This window comes from Microtus ochrogaster, chromosome 2, assembly GCF_000317375.1.
Source record: "Microtus ochrogaster isolate Prairie Vole_2 chromosome 2, MicOch1.0, whole genome shotgun sequence".
Taxonomy (NCBI): Eukaryota; Metazoa; Chordata; class Mammalia; order Rodentia; family Cricetidae; genus Microtus; species Microtus ochrogaster.
In genome coordinates this window covers 62,507,422-62,528,769 of record NC_022010.1, presented here as the reverse complement: position 1 = coordinate 62,528,769, position 21,348 = coordinate 62,507,422, and the positions used below count along the sequence as shown (strand labels likewise).

General features: G+C 38.8%; 1 protein-coding gene across 4 annotated transcripts in view; it reads right to left on the bottom strand.

Annotated features, from left to right (window-relative positions):
- Cblb (Cbl proto-oncogene B) overlaps positions 1-21,348 on the bottom strand; it is a 186,948-nt gene that overhangs the window by 82,128 nt on the left and 83,472 nt on the right. For all 4 annotated transcript variants that reach the window (XM_005345058.1, XM_005345059.2, XM_026786262.1 and 1 more), the window contains exon 4: positions 14,436-14,582. In XM_005345058.1, the coding sequence (XP_005345115.1) occupies positions 14,436-14,582 (147 nt within the window). The remainder of the gene's footprint in view (positions 1-14,435; positions 14,583-21,348) is intronic.

The window sequence follows — 21,348 nt, the reverse complement described above, 5'->3', positions numbered from 1 at the left end:
TGTGTGTGTGTTTGTGTATATTGCCAGAATTAGTTCTCTCCTTCCACAATATTGGTCATGGGGCTAAAGTTCAGGTGATCAGACTGGCATTAAGTGCCTTTGTCTGCAGTGCCATATTTCCAGACCAAACACAAATGATGTTTAATACACAAGACAAGTAGAAAGAGCAGTGGGTACCTAGACAACTGCTTCCACAGTATGACCTCAGCACCTTTAGAATCTTAGTAAGGATAAGTGCGTGATTCCTTCACAGCTTACCATTGCTCATATGCAATACAGAAATCTCTTACAAAAGTAGCAAGTTGTCCCATATAATGCCCAGAGAAAACAACATGCTAAACAAGGCCATGATACCATGCTGTTTAGATATCATTATCTTAATCTGTACAGAAAGAATAAACATTATTGGAGAAAGAATAAGGAAATAAGGTCAATTAGACACAAGAAGACAAAACGGAAAGGGGGTCAGTGGGTCAGCAACTGAGAGGTGACTCAGTCATCTATGCTGTCACCTGTGTAAAAGAGGAAGCATGTGTCCGTCTAACGTGAAAGCCTTGAAATTTTAAGATATGAAAGATGGATGTTAGGAAATCAGTCCAGAAAAAAGGAAAGCAAAACATTTTCATGAAACGTCTAGTTCATTCAAGGCTCTGTGTTTTACGTGCAACACTTGGAAGGAAATTTCACATAACAAAGGTGTGACAATGAACAAGGGCAATGGTGTCTGGAAACAGGAAATAGCAGACATATGCGGTAAGAGAATTTACACAGCATTTCTAGAGGGCAAACTGGTAAAAAGGTTCAAAGCCTGTGCAGCATGAGAGTCTAGTTGCATGAGATTCTGTCTAAGAAACACTGGTCTAAAAAAGCACTTAGCAGGTAATGTAAAGTCTCACCTACTGTTTCATTAAGGCAGTGCTATGTGTAACACCACCAAATGAAAAGCAAATATATTCATGTTTAATGACAGAAAGACTGTATTACAGCAACTGGAATTGCACAGAATGATATTTATCATGTAAATATATTCACAGCACATTATTATATAAACTAGTTTTTATCTAATTACTGGCATTAAGGGTTCAATGTTAAACATTTTCATCATTTCTTGAAATAGCATTACAAACCGGGACTAGAATCTAAAACTCTAAGATTCTGTATGACGTAATGGTATCTGAAAATATGAAACACTTGGGAGTGGGGAGCTAACAGAAGAAGAGCAAGGTCAATGCACATGTAGAATCAGAAATAGCAACGTCCTAAGGAGATATATAACCTTCCAGTGGGCTGGCAGACTCAGTATTATGAGGTTGTCACTTCTCCTTAAATTGATCTATAGATTCAATAACCTCAGTCAAAACTCCACAGGGCATTGCTGCAGTAGAAACAAACAGATTCGAAACCTCACAGCAAACTATTAATAACCAAGATTAAATAGAATAATTTTTAAAAGAACACAAGCAAGCTTATGTCCTTCACATTAACACAGTGGCAATGAGACACAGATAGGCAAACAGAGATGGAAAAACTGCTGTTTTAGGAGCCAAAAACCAAAACCAAAACAAAACAAACAAACAAACAAAAAAAAAACAAACCCACAGAGCATTTTTTTTATATAAGGTCAAATATTTGTAAAATACATTTTTAAGATACACTTTTATGAAGGCTGGTGGATAAAAGTAGGTAAGGAACTAAATCTTGAACACCAGACACTAGTATTCTTTTAGAAAATCAACTTGAGGTATTTTAAACCTAACAATGAAACTGAGTTTTCTTAGAAGAGACACAGAAAGATATCTGCACACATTTGGAGCAGGCAAAAAATTTAAACTGAGACAAAGATTTTTTTTTTTTTTTTTTTTTTTTGGTTTTTTGAGACAGGGTTTCTCTGTATCTTTGGTGCCTGTCCCGGAACTAGCTCTTGTAAACCAGGCTGGCCTCGAACTCCCAGAGATCCGCCTGCCTCTGCCTCCCGAGTGCTGGGATTAAAGGTGTGCACCACCACCGCCTGGCTTGAGCCAAAGATTTTAAAGCATAAAGTAAGCAATGAATGGAGGAGGGGCTGTTCATGAGCAGACGCTATAAACAAAATTAAAAGGAAACAACATATGAAGATATTAAATAAACATACAATGATAGGCTCAACTTCATTGGACATCAGAGCAAAGAAAATCTAAGTATGATTAAAGTCCACTCTCCCACGTTGAGAGCCATTAGAAAGTGCTGAAGGGGTGTGGAGCAAGGTGGAGCATGACATGGCCAGAACTGACAACAAGAGCTTCAAGGAATGCTGATGAGCCTACTAAAGATGAAGGCCTGAACTCAAATGCAACCATCAGAAATGCATAAATCCTTTGAAGAGGTGCATAAAACAGTTCTTAATTGACAGTCATTCAGATACCACAAACAATATAATAAATATTTACATAACGGAACAAGAAAAATAAATTAAACACTGCTGCACCCAAGAATAGGGGACTTCCATGAGCACAACATCATTAACAAGGAATACAAGACATGCTGTTTAACCCTTAGTGACTCCATCATACTACAAAGTGAGACTTGAGTGGGAGGGTGTTTAACTGCATGGAACTTGCTGCAAGCAAGGGCTCTGACCAACAGAGGATCAGGTGACATGCTGATACCTTCTTCAGAATGTTTTTATATTGGTGCGTTCATTTCATGAAACTTCATTACCTGACATTATGCATGCCCCTAGCCATGAACATTAAACTTGAATTATTTAAGTTAATTCTTAGAGTGTTCCATTAAAGTCACTACTAAATATCAAAAGAGAGCATGAGAATAGATAATACAGGCTTTTAATAATAAATCAAGACTTTTACTGCTTGTTAGTTTTCATGTGGTGATAGTTGTTTGGAAAGTTGATTCTAGTCCATCCATATGTAATGTCATTTGGGCTTTGAAGATAATCTGTCCTATCTGTATTAACCCATTTCTTATTTTAAAGTTTTCGCTGGACTTTGCAGCATAACTTTGCAGCATAATCACCTTACCAAACAGATCTTCAGTGTCAGCACTTCTAAAGTGAAGGCTCGCTTTGTACAGAATGTAACAGGGTATTCAGAAGATGTCTGCTGGTTTGATTTTATTTTTTTCATTATGGATGCAGAGCATTAGGACTCTGATTCCTAGGCCTGCTGACATTCTTGTAAATAGTTATTACTTAATCCAATCTTTTTCGTAATGACTACATTTCTTGAAGGATATGAAAATAGATTCTTATCGGGCTATCTTTGCTCTGCTGCTCCATCAATAAGGGAAAACCAATTGTTTTCCAGCAGGGCAGAAAGAGCAAATCAGCATCACTGATAAATGCCTCAGGACCACTCACACTTCACAGGATATAACCATGGTAACTAGAGGCATTCATACTTAGATCTAACTACATCTCAACTTGCACAGAGAAAGGCACAGACACCACTTGTGATAGGCATTCTTCCTAGACAAAGCCTGTGACACTTTGCAGTAGCATAGACAAGCATTTCTTGGTGGAATGGACAGTTACCCCATTCCTAGTCTGAGTCTGAGATCTACATTCAGAGATCTACATTTAAGAAATAAGGAAATTCTATCTTTATATTTCCCTTGACATTCACAATAACTTACTTATGGAACTTCTGCTTGCATAGCTTAACCCACTCCTGCTCTTTATTCTGGGGAGGACGTTTTCCTTTACAATTAAAAAGTCTCTTTCAATGCCCTTCTGGACATTTTGACTCTCGGAATCACACATGACCTGCTCCATTCTGCAATGCAGCTGCTTGCTGACCTCCATGGTTGAACCTGTCTGTTTCCTTAGACCCTAAGGTGTAAGGCCTGATTCTCTGTCTTCCTCTTCTGCAGTTCCCTCTTCCTGGCAGCTGCTGGAATTTTCAGTTTGTCTGCTCTATTGTTTTTCGTTCAAATGCTAATAAAATGGTCATAATACTTTCAAGTTCATTTTTCAGTCGTTTTTATTAACCAGAAGAATAAGAACTCACCAAAGGGAACCCTAAATCACCACAGTCACACTCATATTTATTTTTTTGACTTTGGAAGTATGTTTATTGGTAGAAAGGAATAGGAGGAGAAACTGAAAAAAACACCACTTATAAAAATGCATTAAAATTCCTGATATAATTTTTTTCATTTTCTTCATGGACCACAGAACAGCAGACTCTTTTCTTAAAGCTGTGGACTTTTGTTCGCATCTTCCTAAAGCACAACTGGTCTTCATTTTATTTCCTCAGAAAGTTCATTAACATTTGGAAGGTGCATGGGATACAACGGTTCATGTTCAAAGCAACCTGCCTTTGATCGGCTATGGTCAGATTAAGCAAAACAAAAAATATATACACATTAAAAGTAGAAAATAATTCCACAGAAGTTTGTAGAATGCTTTAAAATGATCTTCCTTTCAACAATAAGGTCAGTGTCAAAAACACACAAAAAAAGTCAATAATAAAACAGAAATCCTCTTAAATCTCTCAATACTGGCCAATTAAGTCAGTTAGCAATGAGAGAAGCCTTAGAAGTCTAAGCATAAAAGCAAACCAAATAAGGACCCAACAATATTCTAAGACCTTTACTGGAGAAACTACACATACTGAGCATATTTAGGTATACCATCAGGTACTTCTACTTTAAGATAAGGTCTCATTAAGTAGTTGAGGCTGGACATTAACTGTCTCTATACCCAGGAATGCCCTTAGTTTGTGATTCTCCTACCTTACTCTTTTGAGGAGCTAGGATTCTAGGCCTGAAGCACAGCTTACGCTTCATATTTTGCAGATACTGAAAAGTAACAGAAAGTAGGGAAAAACTAGAACTAAACAAGAAAAAGTTATATCGTGGAATGTTAGTTTAAAATGTGCTACATTTATTGATGCTGTGGAATATTTGTCTAATGATGCAAAGACATCTAGACAGGAGAAAGAAATAGGCAGGGTCGCCAGGCAGAGAGAGTAAACAGGAGAAATCTATATTAGAAAAAAGAAGAGAGAAGAGCAAGTAAAGGAGAAGAAGAGGAAGATTCCAGGGGCTAATCATATAGACACACAGGCAGCTGAAGAGTAAGAGGGAAAGCATGTCTTGGGTATATTCCCAAGAGTGGTATTACCCAAGAGATGCCCAATCATATGACAAAAGCATTTGTTCAACTATGTTCATAGCAGCATTATTTGTAATAGCCAGAACCTGGAAACAACCTAGATGCCCTTCAATGGAAGAATGGATGAAGAAAGTGTGGAATATATACATATTAGAGTACTACTCAGCGGTAAAAAACGATGACTTTGTTGTGAATTTTGCATGCAAATGGATAGAAATAGAAAACACTATCCTGAGTGAGGTATCCCAGACCCAAAAAGATGAACATGGGATGTACTCACTCATAATTGGTTTCTAGCCATAAATAAAGGACATTGAGCATATAATTTGTGATCATAGAGAAGCTAAATAAGAAGGTGAACCCAAAGAAAACATATAGTCATCGGCCTGGATATGGGAAGTAGACAAGATTGCAGGGCAAAACCTGAGAACTTGGGGGTGAGGTGGCATGGGGCTAAGGGGAAATGGGGTGAGAATCATGAGAAGGGGAGAATGGGGGGAGCTTGGGGGAATGGGATGGTTGGGATAAAGGAAGGGTGGACACGGGAGCAGGGAAATATATATCCTAATTAAGGGAGCCATCTTAGGGTTGGCAAGAGACTTGACTCTAGAGGGGCTCGCAGGTGTCCAGGGAGATGTCCCCAGCTAGTACCTTGAGCAACTGAGGAGAGGGAACCTGAAATGACCCTATCCTATAGCCTTACTGATGAATATCTTGCATATCACCTTGGAACCTTTATCTGGCGATGGATCGAGACAGAGACAGAGACCAAATTGGAGCACCGGACTGAGCTCTTAAGATCCAAATGAGGAGCAGAAGGAGGGAGAACATGAGCAAGGAAGTCAGGACCACGAGTGGTGCACCCACCCACTGTGACAGTGGAACTGATCTATTGGGAGCTCACCAAGGCCAGCAGGACTGGGACTGAATAAGCATGGGATGAAACCGGATTTTCTGAACGTGGCGGACAATGAAGGCTGATGCACTAGATTTCGATCCTAATACATGAACTGGCTTTGTGGGAGCCTAGCCTGTTTGGATGCTCAACTTCCTGGTCCTGGATAGAAGTGGGAGGACCTTGGACTTCCTGCAGGGCAGGGAATCTGGACTGCTCTTCATTCTGGAGAGGGAGGGGGAATGGAGTGGGGGGGAGGGGGAGAGGGCTAGGGGAGTGAGGGGAGGAACCGATGTGTGCGAGGAGAGGGAGGGAAATGGGAAACGGGGAGGAGGCGGAAATTTTTTTTTTGCAACAAATAAAAAAAAATAAACAAAAAAAGAAGGAAAGTATGATATATAGAATAAAGAAAGGTAAACAGCCCAGAGGCAAGAAAGTAGTTACAGACAGGACCATGTAAGTTAGAAAGCTGGCTAGAAATAAAGCTATTATTTAGAATCTGGGTGGGGGGCCCCCAAAGAGTAAAAAGGAAAAGAAAAGAGAAAATACTATAGTTACTTACTATTCTTCACAGTAATAATCAACATTCGAGATAGAAAATGAATATTTAGCAGCCAGCAATGAATATTTAGCAGTAATATATTTCCATACACTGACTGTGAAAAAAATCAATTACTTTGCTATAAAATTGAATAGCTTTCCTACCAGCCAAAAGTGATTCTAAGGTGTTGCAGAGGCTGGGATGCTGCTCAGCTTCCAAGCTCCTAGGAAATTAGTTGCCAGTTCCATGGATGCTGGCAGAAGTCTCCAAGTTTCTGGGTCAACACAAAAGATGTGTTTTACTCATAGCAATGCAATGATGAAAGCATCAGCTGTGTCTTGTATGTGTTCCCTGAGCCTTAATTCTGTCTGTGAGGGTGCCAAGTGCTACCCACTCACAGTGGGGCTCTTAGTTATGTAGAGTCTGGAATTAAATAAAAAACACCCAGATGTTTTATAATGGGCAATAACCACAACTCTCCAGTTCTCCAGTCATCTGGAGACAGAGAGAGAGAGAGAGAGACAGAGACAGAGAGAGAGACAGAGACAGAGAGCAGAGAGAGAGACAGAGAGAGACAGAGAGACAGAGACAGAGAGACAGAGAGACAGAGAAAGTGAGGGAAGGTGCAAGATGAGACAGGAAGCACAAGGGAGACATGCAGGAATAGAAAGAACCGCAGGAGAGAAGAGAGAAGTGGGAAACAAGAGAAGGCAAGGAGGCAAAGCTGAACAAAGTTACAATGGGCATGTATGAAGATGTTACAACAAACTTTATTTTCTATACTTAAATAAAATGCATGTGTAGGTGGCAATCATAGACACTAGAGGGTATACACATATGATCCCTTCCAGGACGTGAAGAATATATCAATGCTATTCTTGTATTGTATATATCATTTTATTTGTGTTATGCATGTGGTGAACACACATATCAGTATAGTACGGGATATGTACAACTTATATATCCATAAAAATGGAAAACATCGAGTAATATCCCATGCTAGAAAAGTAGTATTAAGTTGGTAATGAAGAATACAATTAAGATTTGAAGATCATTGCTAAAATTTCTTAAACACACTATACACTATGATCCACCTAGCACATAAACTGAACCCTCTTCCACTTAAAACATACCAATGGCTTTCAGTTTTTCTTAGGGACACAAATGACCGAGCTTTAGAAGTGTGGCTTTGCATAAGAAAAATAAAAAAAAAAAAGTGCAAAGAAAGCAACAGGTAGAGGTTTCAAAATACAGTATAGTGAAGGTGAGAGCCAGCAGCGTTGAGCATGCTCAGTCCTGAGCCAAGCAAGTCCTTGCTGGAGCAGAATTCACGTTCCCTTGTCTGAATTCCACAGTCACCAAGAACGTTCTGAATATTATGGAGTTCAGGTGATCATTGGTCAATAATGCCACAACATCCTCTGCCCCACAATGGCCTGAATCACTGGGACATAATAAAATGGCTGAATTTATAAGTTTAGCAAATCTGGATCTACTCTTTAAATATGTTCTTTTTAAAAAATAAGATTATGCTTAATGACATTTATTTCAAAGTAAAGAGTAGAATAAAGAAAAATGAGGAGAAGACAATGTATTTACAAAATGCTGAATTTCCTATAATCATTTCTTTTGAACTAACCGACACCACAGTAAGTCAGTCCCACTACTGTATCCCCAGGAAGAGGCCGGGTAGATACTCTATTAATAAATGTACATTCTCTACAATATGCTTTCTCCTTGGAGGCCAATGATCCTCTCATGCTTCAGTCCATGGCCACTGGTAAATTAGCTTATTTACTACTCATAGTAAGTAGGCAATTTCTAATGATAAAATAACAACTTTAAGCATTTATCATTTTATATCCTGTATCCCAAATTGAACAAACACTGCTTATCGTTAGTAAGTTACAATTTTGTATTTTTGAATTTTAGACAATGAGTTCAACAGTAGCAAAAAAAAAATCCTTTAATTTGTATTTAAGCTTCATTGTTTTGTTGACATAAAATACTATAATTTGTTTAGATAGACAATAATAGGAGCTGATTCAAAAAATTATTTTTGCGTTTATATTTCAGTTTTTAGGTAATATTGTTCCTAGTGAACCTGTTGTATAGTTTCATTGTAAAAGTGCCCAGTTTCAACTGTGTACTCCCTCTATTAATTAAAGAGAACTAGGTTGTCTTTTCTATAACGGGAAACAGATCTAGTTAATAGCCTAGAGAACATATATATTACTCAATGGAGAGGAAAAAAATAAGTTTTTCTTGTTTCTTATTAAAAGTGAAAAGTAAATACGGAAAACCAAAGAAAGTCCATACCGCTTTCCTGGGAAATCAAAGGCAGAGGCAATAAACCCAGCCATAAAAAGGTCATTTTTCCCCAGAGCAAGCAAGATCATTTATCTTTAACTCACTTTTACGAAGGGATACACATAATCTTAGAACAATTCAATTTTCACTTTTAATTCTTTTTGGTTTGCTTTAGATTGCCAGATGTGGAAGCTCCATCAAAGTCCAAGATTAACTATACTAATTCTAAAACTAGCAAATATATATATGGTATTTGAAGTAAGATCAAAGAAAAAATTGTTTAATTACTTCACAATATAGTTAGCTGATTATGCGCCAGACAATATTATACTCTTATAGGCAGCTTCTAACCTGTTAAATTTTCACAGCAGCACCAGACAACAGATAATGTCCCGACCTCACGTCTACACTAGACAAGAGGAAAGGGATGCATGGACCATCTAAGGAGTGTCCCCGGGGACAAAGCGAGGAAGTGAGTGCTGCAGTCAGAGCCCACAGGAACTAGAGGACCACATATCTACACTGCATTCCTCCCCTGAGGAAACAAGCTGTTTGGCTTTCTCTCGTACAGGCTAAGGGCCATACAATCCTCTGCTCCCCATCTGTGAATTAAACGTACAATGTTCATAAAAGCTTAAATGACACACTCTGCTGAGGCATCTACAGGGACTCCATGAAGCTCAGAAACTAAGCTTCATGAAAGGATGATAATTATCCACATGATTAGATAAAATAGTAAAAACAGCGCATGCACACAGTCTGCTAATGAGTATCAGTGTCCACACATTCTGAGACAATACACCAAGGCACTCAAAAACAAAGTTAATGGAGTCCCTGTCTTCAAGTGGACTGTCTAGTCTCTCAGAAATGCCTCGACTGGGAAACAGGAACATATCACCGTTCCTTGTAAACTAGAAGAATGAATGGGAACCTGGGTACCAACAAGGATGTGGAAAAACAACTTTAGATAAAGTCTGTCAGGAAAGTCTCCGAAGCGCTCGGGCACACTATGGGTGACTAGTCACCCAGGAAGTGGTAGGGAAATTAGCAGAGTGAAGCGTGAAAAGAGGGAAGTGTGCAGGGGAAATACTGGTAAAGTGTGGGATAGATGTTTCTTTGCAGTTGATCTGGGGTGGGGGCTCAGAGTGGGTGAAGTAAGGAGAGCATGGAGGAAGGAACGAGAAAGAGAGGTCAGCTAATGTTTCCTAAAAGCTGAAGTTTGGGGTGTTAGACTTGATCTCAGACCCAGTATTTCTAAAGCAGTTCTGGCCAATGTTTGGAGTGATTGCTTCTGCTTCCCACAGATCTCACTGGTCTCAGAAGCTGTTATGGAAGACAGACGGTCCAACAAAAAGGCTGTAACAGCAAGCCAGGGGAAGTCGAAACTTCAACATAACAACTGGTAATGGACACAGTGAGAAAGAACACCCAAGAGAAGTGAAAGACTTCGTGCTGCATAATAATTTGCTTGGGAACCTTTGGTGAAATCTTAATGGCTAGTGGTCCTGCTTAGAAAAACAGTTTCCCCGGTGTGTGAGCACTTTAGCCTGTGTTCTCTTCTCCCTGACCCTCCCATGCTGTCTCCCTCCCTCCCTCCCTCCCTCTCTCTCTCTCCCTCCCTCCCCTGCCCTCCACCTGCCTTCTTCCCCCTCTCTGCTGACTTTCCTAAGCATTTATGCACTTGTGTGAGTTGGGAAACTGTGCCAGACTGAAAATGCTTCTGGATTACCAGCATGGGTCCACCCCGCCCCTGGATTATAAAAATTATTCCAGAATATGAAGATTTGGTCTGACTGTCTCATTTTGTAACTTATATTGATACATTTATTCAATAATGTTACTTTCCTACATGTTTCTATTACCTCCTGGTGAAGAGAATAAGGAAGTAAAAGCAACACTAAACTTTTAAAATACTAAATGGATTTGCATAGAGATTTGAGTGTGCAGGATTTTCTATTCCTTTTGTCATGCCCATTTTGTCTTACTGAGTCTCTGGCAGACAGGGCCTATTGGCTGCTCTGCTGAGCCCCCAGACAGAGAGTAGGCATTCAGTACTGAAAGCCATTTTTCTATTCTTGTTTTCATAAGGTCTGAAATGAAATTAATGTGTGAGTATCATGAAGTCTTATGAAGAATGGCTTGTTTTTTATTTTAATTTATTCTTAAAGTTTTGTTAAAGATGACTTTATGCCTTCATGGAAGGAAACCATAACAACAGTCTTTAAGAATAAAATCACAGCCAGGCAGTGGTGGCACACGCCTTTAATCCCAGCACTTGGGAGGAAGAGGCAGGCGGATCTCTGTGAGTTCGAGACCAGCCTGGTCTACAGAGCTAGTTCCAGGACAGGCTCCAAAAACACAGAGAAACCCTGTCTTGAAAAAAAAAAAAAGAATAAAATCACAAAATTTTAATCTGACTGATTGTAGAAACAATCTCTTATTATAGGTCTTTTTTTTTTTTAACAGTGCTATTCTGAAGTGTAACGTCACCGCTTAGATTAAATGAAACTGTTTTCTTATATCATCACTGTAAAGGATAAATGACAGGGATTCTTTAAGATGAGAACCAAGTAAATATGAGCTATTTGGAACATGATGAAGAGAAAGAATTCAGTCCATGGAAGTCACACTATTCACACACTGTTCATGAACTCGAAAGAAACAGGGAACCACAGAACAACAGCCAATGAATGAGGAATGGCTTTAGTCCACTTTTATTCTCGAATCAGTTCGGGAAGCACCTTGGAACTGTATGCTCATCCTAAAAGCAAAGGTGTCAAAGGCCATTTTCAGCCTGTCGACGTCACAGACTCAGTGGCCGGAGGGAGGACCGTGGGCAAGGATAGCACTTGGACTATAGCCTAAGTGATTTCCTGACGGAACAGTTCTAAACAATAGCAGCCCCTTGGCGCCTGTGGCTAAACAAAGGAGACCCAAGGTGTCTAAAATTCATAATTCGCCGTGCTGTGTGGTGTCAGCAAAGTAAATATGACTCTTCAAAAACATGAGCACAGTTGTCATTTCTTAGGAACCTCCTAACAAAGTGCTGTATAACAAAGCAGAATTGTCAGTTTTCAAACTGAATTTCCGTGAACAACTTGTTCTATACATTTTCAGAAGCTTTAAGAGAAAAATTATTTTGAAAGTCACCACGTGTGCCCTGGGCTCTCAGTGCTAACACGGGAGCTGCAATGCCAGCGCTCTTCCAGAACTCGCCTCGCTGCTGTGCGCCACTCATCCATATTTCATGAGGATGCTCTCCGCTCCTGCGGTTCACATTAGCAGTGAGGATGAAACTATTAATCCCTCAATGGTAAATGGACGTAGAAATGTTATGAAGAGCTGGATTTCTACAACACAGATTCATGCCACTGGAATAAAATGGTATATTCTCCTTTCATTTCAATATAGGAAGTGAACAACAGGATTTTTTGAAGTCAAACCAAGAATGGTGGCACACACCTATCATCCCGGCATGTGGAAAGCAGCCTAAGGAAGACCTTAGGTTTTAGGTTAGCCTAAGACACATGGTAAGTCCTTTCTCAAGCACCAAACCAAAATATATTTTTGGAACCAGAATGTTCTAGGCCTGTTAAAATCGCTGCTCTATGTATGTACACTCTAGTAGTGGTAGTAGCTACAGAAACCAACCTTTTCATGACAGAAAGGAAAGGACAAAGCATAAGCCAATGCTACAGTCACCATTCTGAGAGCACTGAGCAGCTCAAAGCATAGCCCACATATTACCTGTCTAACTCCACAATTCATGTAACAGACAGGCACAGCTACCCAGTTTTCAAACACTCATCAATGTGGAAGCCATCAGGCGTCCTCTCCACTGGGTAGTGTGCCTCTTCCAGCAAGAGCATCTGAAGGTGCTCTTTTTAAAGGAAACCTTAGGAAGTCATGGAAGTCACTTGTCTCCCGTTGTTCACTTCTGAGGGATGATTCCCAAAGTTTACCAAGTGTTATATAAATTATGATGAATTCTCACATTCAACCCCAACATTAACCTGCTCATGGACATGTATATCTGAGTAAGAAGTGTTTATGGTCTTTACTTGGCAGCTCTGAGATGGGCCTGGTCACACAGCTTTTGTTTAAACCTAATGGGCTTTTGTGAACAATACACAGAAAGGATCGCTGGGTGAAATAGGAGGCTCTTGCACCTCATTTTTAAAGATCCTTTCTAAGTCTAACATATATCTCCTCTAAAAAGAGGTCTGTAGTTGGTGTTTCTTTTGTTTTATTATTTTTTTAATTCTTGGGGACAGCTACTTCACTTCACTCCCAAGTAAATACACAGAGACATACTCTAACTTATTAATGTCTAGCCTTTGTTTGGTTTCTTTCTAGCCAGCTTTTCTAACTTTAAATTATCTCATTTCTCTTTACCTATGCTTTGCCTTTGGGCTGTTTGCCTTTCTTTATTCTGTATACCTTTCTTTCCTTCTTCCTCCTGCTCTGGCTGTGTGGCTGAGGTGATGGCCCCTGGGTCCTCCTCTCCTCCTTTTCCCTGGCTATCTACTTATTCTCTCTGCTTGCCAGCCCTGCCTTTTCTCTCTGCTGCCTAGCTATTGGACATTCATCTCTTTCTTAGACCAGTTAGGTGTTTGAAGTAGGCAAAATAACACAGCTTTACCGTGCTCAACGAATCAATGCAACATAAAAGAATGTAACATCTTTGAATCATTAAATATTCCACAGCACAAACAAACGTAACACAACTAATATCCCACTTTTTTGCATGTATATGATATATGTATATGCGGATGTGTGTACATGTGTGTGTGTGTGCAAGTTTGTATCTGTAAATGCATATGTGTTTATTCATACATGAGGAGGCCTGAGATAAACTGAGTACGTCTTTTTCAATCACTCTCCACATTATATACAAGGCAGGGTCTCTCACATTATCCTGGGCTCACCAGCTTAGTTAATCTAGCTTGTCAGTTGCTTTAGGAACCCCATCTCCATGTTCAGCATGATGGTGTTACGGGTGGGCTGCCATGCCCATCAATAGTTATGTGGATACTGGGAGCTCAAGCTGTATTCCCCTGCCTACACAATAAGCACTTTTCCCTGTGCTATTTCCACAGTGCTATTTATGCTTTTTAAGGTAAATATTCCTATGTACCATATATATATAAGGTACATAGGAATAAATATATATATATATATCCTAGATAGGTATTAAATGATAAGAAATTATACACATGAATTATTTTATATGTGTCTGCTTCTCAGAGCTAACTGACACAATAAGTTCTTTCAGAATACAAATTCTGTCTAATCTGACATTGACTCTAACAACAAAAATTATATGTCTCATTACTAACACATTTGTTGACTACAACAGGAACAATTATCATTCTAAGGTTATCAAGGTTTGGGGGCCACAGCTCAGTGGGAAAACACTCAAGCAGCACACACAAGGTCTTAGCTCAAACCCTCAGCACTGAAGGAAAAAGAAGAGAATTAAATCCTATCAAAAATACCGAATGCTTCCTCTGTATAGTCAAGAAATAAGCTGACAACACAGAAGACCAGGTCGATGGGTCTACACTCTGACTTACTTGTCTCCAAAGAACTTCTTCCAGAACTCAGCAGCATCTGCTTTTGTGATCCGGAAGTTATCTCCCTGGAACTGGCCATTGGGAAAGATTGCCTTAATTTCTGCCAGCATGTGACTGAAGATCAGGGACAATTTAGTGAGATTCCGTCTGTACAAGGGAAGAATGAAGAGAAGTAAATATATGCATGTAACCTTTAATGGGAATCTATATTAATTCATGTAAATTCTGTATACATCAAGCAGAGTCTTAGGAGTCAGTCATGAACCTAAAAGTAGGTTGATCTCAACGTGAGAATCCATCTAAAATAATGTTCGCTACACACATTCCTAACCAATTTAGATTTTATCTTTTATCCATGTATTTATTTAACTGAAAAAGAGAAAAGAAAATGGTGTAATTTTATTCATTAGGCTTACAGTTTAATGAGAAGGATAAACCTGTGGAAAGCATAATTAAATACAAAGGTTAGACATAAATGGCAGGGTGCTCTTTCTACCCAGGAACACAGGGGAAATCTGCCACGAGAGAGTGCAGGAAGACATATACTTTCACAGCACACGATTGCCCCACAGTAGAGAAGAGAATGGCAGAGGAGAGAGAAAGGGCTAGAAGCATTAGGAGCACAGCTTTTCAGAGTATGGCTACCACTTGGCTCACAGGGGCACAGCAGAGGGAAAGACGACATGAAGGGAAATGGGATGGGGGAACATTTACTTATAAATGCCCTGAAGAGAGAGCCAAGCCAATGAGCCAAAGTGTCTCTGACTTCACTGGTCTCTTCTACTTCCGAATGAGATGTCTCTAAGATGGGGTTTGAAACAGATATTGCCAGAATTTCCTGGGTCATTCTAGCATGTTTCCTTCATTATGATAACTACAATATGAGAAGAAGAGCCAAAACAGATTGGATGAAATGTCTCAAAAGGATAAAATGGCAACAGGATAAAAAATAGATGGCCAAGAAAGAAAGTAAATATGGGGATCCTCCCTTCTAATTCCCATGCTTCTGGGGATTCCAACATGATTTAAAATATATTTTATAGGGAAAGATAGCACTATCACCTCAATTACTCTTCTTTCTTAAGTCTATGACGTAAACTATGTTGAAAGGCCCTGATCTACCAGTGCTACATAACAAAGAAGCAACTGAAACACAAAAGGTTAAACAAACTTATTTAAAACTGAGTTGTCAATTGACTTTACATTCTTTTTAGCTCACAGTCACCAGACAGAACTCAACCAACACACACACATACACGAGCACATGCATGAGAAACTGATTTCTAAATTTTAACTTAGTTTAACTTAATTCTTAGTTTTAACTTCTTTCTAAGCTGCGAGGAGTGTGCTGATGTGTGTAGGGGGCTGGGACAGGGCAAGTGCCTCAAGAAAACAAACGAGAGCAATTCAACTCGCAATAAGTAAAACCTTATATTTCAACAATAACTTTGTCAATAAAAATCATGCTACTCCTCCCATTCTTCTTCTGGAATCTGTACTGAATGACAACAGGAAAACAAGAACACAAAAAACAATAAAAACAACAACAAAACCTGCTTAGAAGACATTGTGTAATATATACCCATGGGTGCTTTGCTTCCTAAAACACTATTAAAGATACATATGACGAACAGAGAAACACACAGTCGATACTGGAGAAAGGGCGGGGTGGAATAAAGGGGGAACCATAAGGCCTGAACTGTGTTGTCATAATGTCTTTATCCTTAAGCAAAGCACCAAATAGTCTCATAAGACACACTATCTGTGAAACTTCATTTCTAAGGAGTCAGAAGTTGGCAATCTCAGATTCACTATCACTGTACAGAACTCTTCATTATCTGGAACACATCTGCAGGGCTGCTTAACACAACCTGATCCAAGTGCGAGCTTGCTCTCGGTTGAACCATTACGACTGACCTGGCTGTCTCATGATTGCCCATCCATCCAGATTAAAATGATGGCGGGTGTTAAGATGCATTCTAGGAGATGAAAAGCAAACTGCTCCACTCTAAAAGCAACAAAGTGTGCTCAACCTCAACAGTAAAAGACCTTCAAGACCCATGCTTAGAGAAAACATAAAGTCACTCAGAAAACCTGCAGTGAATTAAGTCTTATTATTAGGCGAGAGGGTTAGTTTTCCACCAAACTCCCAATTGACACATAAGAAAGAAAAAGAAAAAATGAATATGGTAGCAATTAAGATAAACCAACTGTTCGTTATTTTCTAAAATGCTTGCCTCCATCCCCTTGTGTCTTTGTTCTTTAATCACTCCCAAATGTTTGTAAGTTTTCCTTGCTAGGTATAAGTCAGAGGCATAAAGTCAGTGATTACTAATCTTGGGTATTTGAACCACAGGAGATGAAAGAGGACAGAAAGAATTAACTAGTTCAATGGCTATATAGACATTCGACTTTAAAACATAAACAGGAACATTTTATAATTTATAATCTAGAGGCTCTAACAGTACATACATAAATAACTCTTTATTTTTTTGTTTGGGTGGTTCCTTTTTTAAAAAACCTACAATGGGTCACTAAAGTTTTATCAGGCTTGTTTTACATGACCTGAGAAAATTATATATGTATAATATGTGTGTGTGTGTGTGTGTGAGTGCGTGTGTGTGTGTCCGTCCTGTATTTTTAAAAGAAACTCCAACTCGTGTTGTTAAAAGTATTTGGAGTCATCAGTCTCATGTTATCTTAATTTTCATAAAGTCCAGAAAATAGATTTTATTATATTTACACACACACACACACACACACACACACACACACTCTACAAAAATGTAAATGACCAATCTGGGAACTCATTGGCAAAAACACTGATTTGTGAAGGCTATAATTCAATACAGTTAATTAAATCTTCTATCTATTACCATTTAAATTTATTGTTATAGTAATCATGCTGTGGCATTCCTGCATTTTTTCTATGTAGTACATGTATTATGTAACTCCCCACCATACTTTATATTATAGACTGTCAGCTTTTAACAACATCCTACCTTCAAATGAAATACAAAATTACATAGCGTTCTAAGCATCTAAAGACAGGGGAAGAAAGAAAGCATCATTGAGCATGTTCTCGAAGGCTAAGATACTTCCTCCTATCACACAACCATTCCATACTGAGACAGCTTTTCCTAAAGCCACCTGATTCGCCACCACATGATCAGAAATGATGACTAATTAACGGACAGTTTCATGATTACTATTCACTAGTTTGTAACTAAAGCTCTCCTGCCCCACCACAGCTTTAAAAAAAAAAAAATCTGTTCACAAAGACTTAATGTTACAAATATAATTCTTACTTCATTTACAAGACTTGGCATTATGAATTCTTTCAATTCTTTCATTTACAAGAAAAAGTCCTCAATACTATTTATACAATTTGAGCCATTTTTCATTGGTTTTGTGGGGAACTTTGTAGATGAAAAATTGTTTCAGAGTAAGGTATTTTGAAATAAGAACCAACCAGAAATTAGATATTGGTAATGACTATGGAACTGCTGAAGATGGTCAACATTGCAGGAGGCAGAAAAGGAGGCAGGGAGGAGTATAAGTAAACAAGCAAGCAGGAGGAAAAAAGTAAAGAAAGGTTCACTGATCCTTGAAAACTGGGCCTAATGTATCCATAATGTCACAGTCATTTCCTAAGCTGCAGGACACCCTTCTGTCCTGATTCAGTCTCTAACACTGTATCCCCTTTCAAAGGTGTGGATCAAGTTCTGAAACACAAGCAAGTCTGTTAGAATGCCCAATAATAAATACGGCTGAAGTAGAATGATGGCACTTCACCATTCATGAGTAAGTCCAAGTAGTTCAGACGGCTCCAGCCAACACCATTAAGGACAAGGAACAAACAGCTGATACTGGGATATAGAAGGCTACTATTAGTGAACTTTGTCACAAAAAGACACAAAGAGAGAGCATTACAATAAAACATATGAAGGGTGGTGGTATGCCCTAATCATGGCCATTATGACTTAATGAATTAATGTTGAAAATGAATTAATAACATCAATTTTTCATGGGCGGTAAACACTGAACATGAGAGATGCACAAAACATATAATCTAGTGAGATTGCATGTTGCTGGTTTGCTCCATGGGAGTAATAGCTGCCATAAATCAAGGAAGAAATAAAAAGCCAGAAGTAGTCAAAAACTTTAAAAGAAATTTAATTAGTGAAGTCCAAACTTCATGAGAATGTGCTGCTTTGGGTAGCAGAAACGGAGGATCATATTTTATCAGAAACTATTAATAATTCAGTTCTCACATTTAAAAGCTAGAGCACATGCTTCTAACTCTTGACTAGGTGAAACAAAGCTAACAGAACCCAAAGCAGCACATAAAGCAGAGAAGCACATAGAAGGACACTCAGGTCCAGTTAAGGTGCATCTGTGACATAGTGCCTTCAAGACAGGCATAGAGGTGCTCCACACTACTGCTGACCTTGGGCACTCTCATTCCTAAGGAAGCAGGAGACATGGCTGACATTAGCCTTGCCTTTCATTTCTCCCTCCTGAGAACAGTCTATTGCTAAGAGACCTGGCAGTTAATAGAGCCAATTGTTAGTTACCCCTCTGTCCACATACTAAAAGTTGTCAAGACCTCTAAGGAGAGTGACAAAGTTTTCTTTCTTTCTTTTTTTTTTTTTAGTCCAATACCTCAATACCTAGAAGTGGTGCTTGGTGGCTTGATTCTAGTCACGGTACCAGAATAAAGAAAGAGAGAAGGCCACAATTATTTACTATGGAAGATTTTGTGTTTACTTCAAGCCATAAGACAAGTGAGAAATATGCCCAGAAACAACTTAGACTGGAACAAAGGTATTAGGACCATCTTCAGCCTGCCTACATCTGATGTGGGATTCCACTCTGTATGCTGTGAATATGATTGGTGAATAAAGAAACTGCCTTGGCCTGTTGATAGGGCAGAACTTAGGTAGGCAGAGAAAACTAAAGTGAATGCTGGGAGAAAGGAGGTAGAGTGAGAGGCAAGCCATGGATTGCTGGTAGGCTACGAGCTCGTGGTGATGCACAGCTTAATGGAGATGGGTTAAATTAATAAGTAAGAGTTAGCCAATAAGAAGCTAGAGCTAATGGGCCAAGCAGTGATTTAAATAATACAGTTTGTGTGATTATTTCGGTTAAATACTGGGTGGCCGGGAACAAATGAACAGCCTCATTACAACATACATCAATGAGCTTCCAGGAATCTGTGGACTGATGATTAACTTGGGGAGTAGAAGAGGACCATTAAGAAGGGGAGGAGGATACAGAAAAAAAAAAGTTGGGATGAAAACAAAGTGGAATGTTAAGCAGGAAACTGCCACAATAAATTTCATTTTGTATGCTAATTAAAATATTAACAAATTAGGTATGAAAACTGGATAGAATATTTAAAAAGAGATTGCTTTAAAAAAATAAAAAAGCCAAGCTTCAATTCCTAGCCTGAACCAGAGATCCACTCTGGACATCCATTGGCCTCTACATAGCCCTCTCTTCCATGTGCATTATACAAGCTTCCATTGAGGCAAAGGCTAAGACAGTAAAAATTCTGATAGAAAACAGATGGGTCAGGAACAAGTAGCTATAAATGGACACTTCATGATCAACTTGCTTAAAAACTTAAAAATGAAATCATGCTGCTATATTCAAAACTAATATACTTAGAGGAGTTTTCAAAAGATATTCAAACATATGTAGTTTAATAATTCAAAGACCCTACATTCGAGACTTTGGTCTGTAGTCTATTATTACCAGGTACATATCCTTACTCTACTGCTAAGTTTGAAGTTATTAAGCCTTTGGAATAGGTTTCCTCATTCTGGAAGGTTACATACTGGATTGTGCCATTGAGGTTTTTCTTTTTTTTAGGATTAAGTAATACAAGGGGCAAAGGGTCTAATAGGCATAAGTCTCAGAAGGTATAACCAATACTTACAGTATTTGACTTTACAATATAAATATCATCTATGCAACTGATAGCCACAGACTACCGTGCACACCTTAAAAAGATCATAGTACTCAATCCATACCCAGGAACAATTGGCAAGCAGCTGACACATACATACACTCGACCATCGGTTCTACAGATCTTTGTGAATGTCTAACACATGCCAGGCATAGACTAAAAACTGAGGACACAGAGGATAGATCACTACATTTAAAAGGGGTCAGAAACTTCTAAAGATTAAAAAAAATACAGTAGAAATAAAGAGAGTTAGACCCAGAAGCCCCGTGAGAACAATCATTTAAGAGAGGAATAAGAGATTCTCAGGGTGACTGTTCTAAAGAGAACGCTGCCTACAATGCGCAGGTCCTAGAGGAAGGTGGATTAGGTGGGATGTGAGGGCTATGAGGTTCAACAGGGTTGTTCTTGGAGGCTTTTGAAAAGTTCCAGGATTGTGCAGCACTGGCCACAAAAAGGAGGACTATAATAAATCTTCCCTTACAAATGCCATAAAGCTCCTCATTGTGTCTTTCATGCTAGACATTTTGATTTTGCTTTAGTGTCAAAGTCGGATTAACAACTTCTCTCTGCTGATAGTCACAAATGGCTTTATTTGGAAAATTTTCCATGAAAATCTACTAAAGTATTATAGACCACTCCTACTTTTATCTGGTGTAAAGGCTTTAAAAGACCTACCTCAATAACATAACATAAATAACCCTTCTTTTCTTTAGTATTGGGCCTCTTTTGATGAAACCTCATCTGTGATGGAATCCTTTTGTAATAAATCTTTAAAATGTAGACCAGATTATTAATTGTGGTAAAAAAAAAATACAAGGAGAACACACTTCTTTCATTCCCTTAAGATAAAAGATTAAGTACAATGAAAGGTCTATAAACTAAGTGGAAAGTTGCATGGTGAGATCCAGACAAAAGTGATCAGAAAATGAATTATTTCTT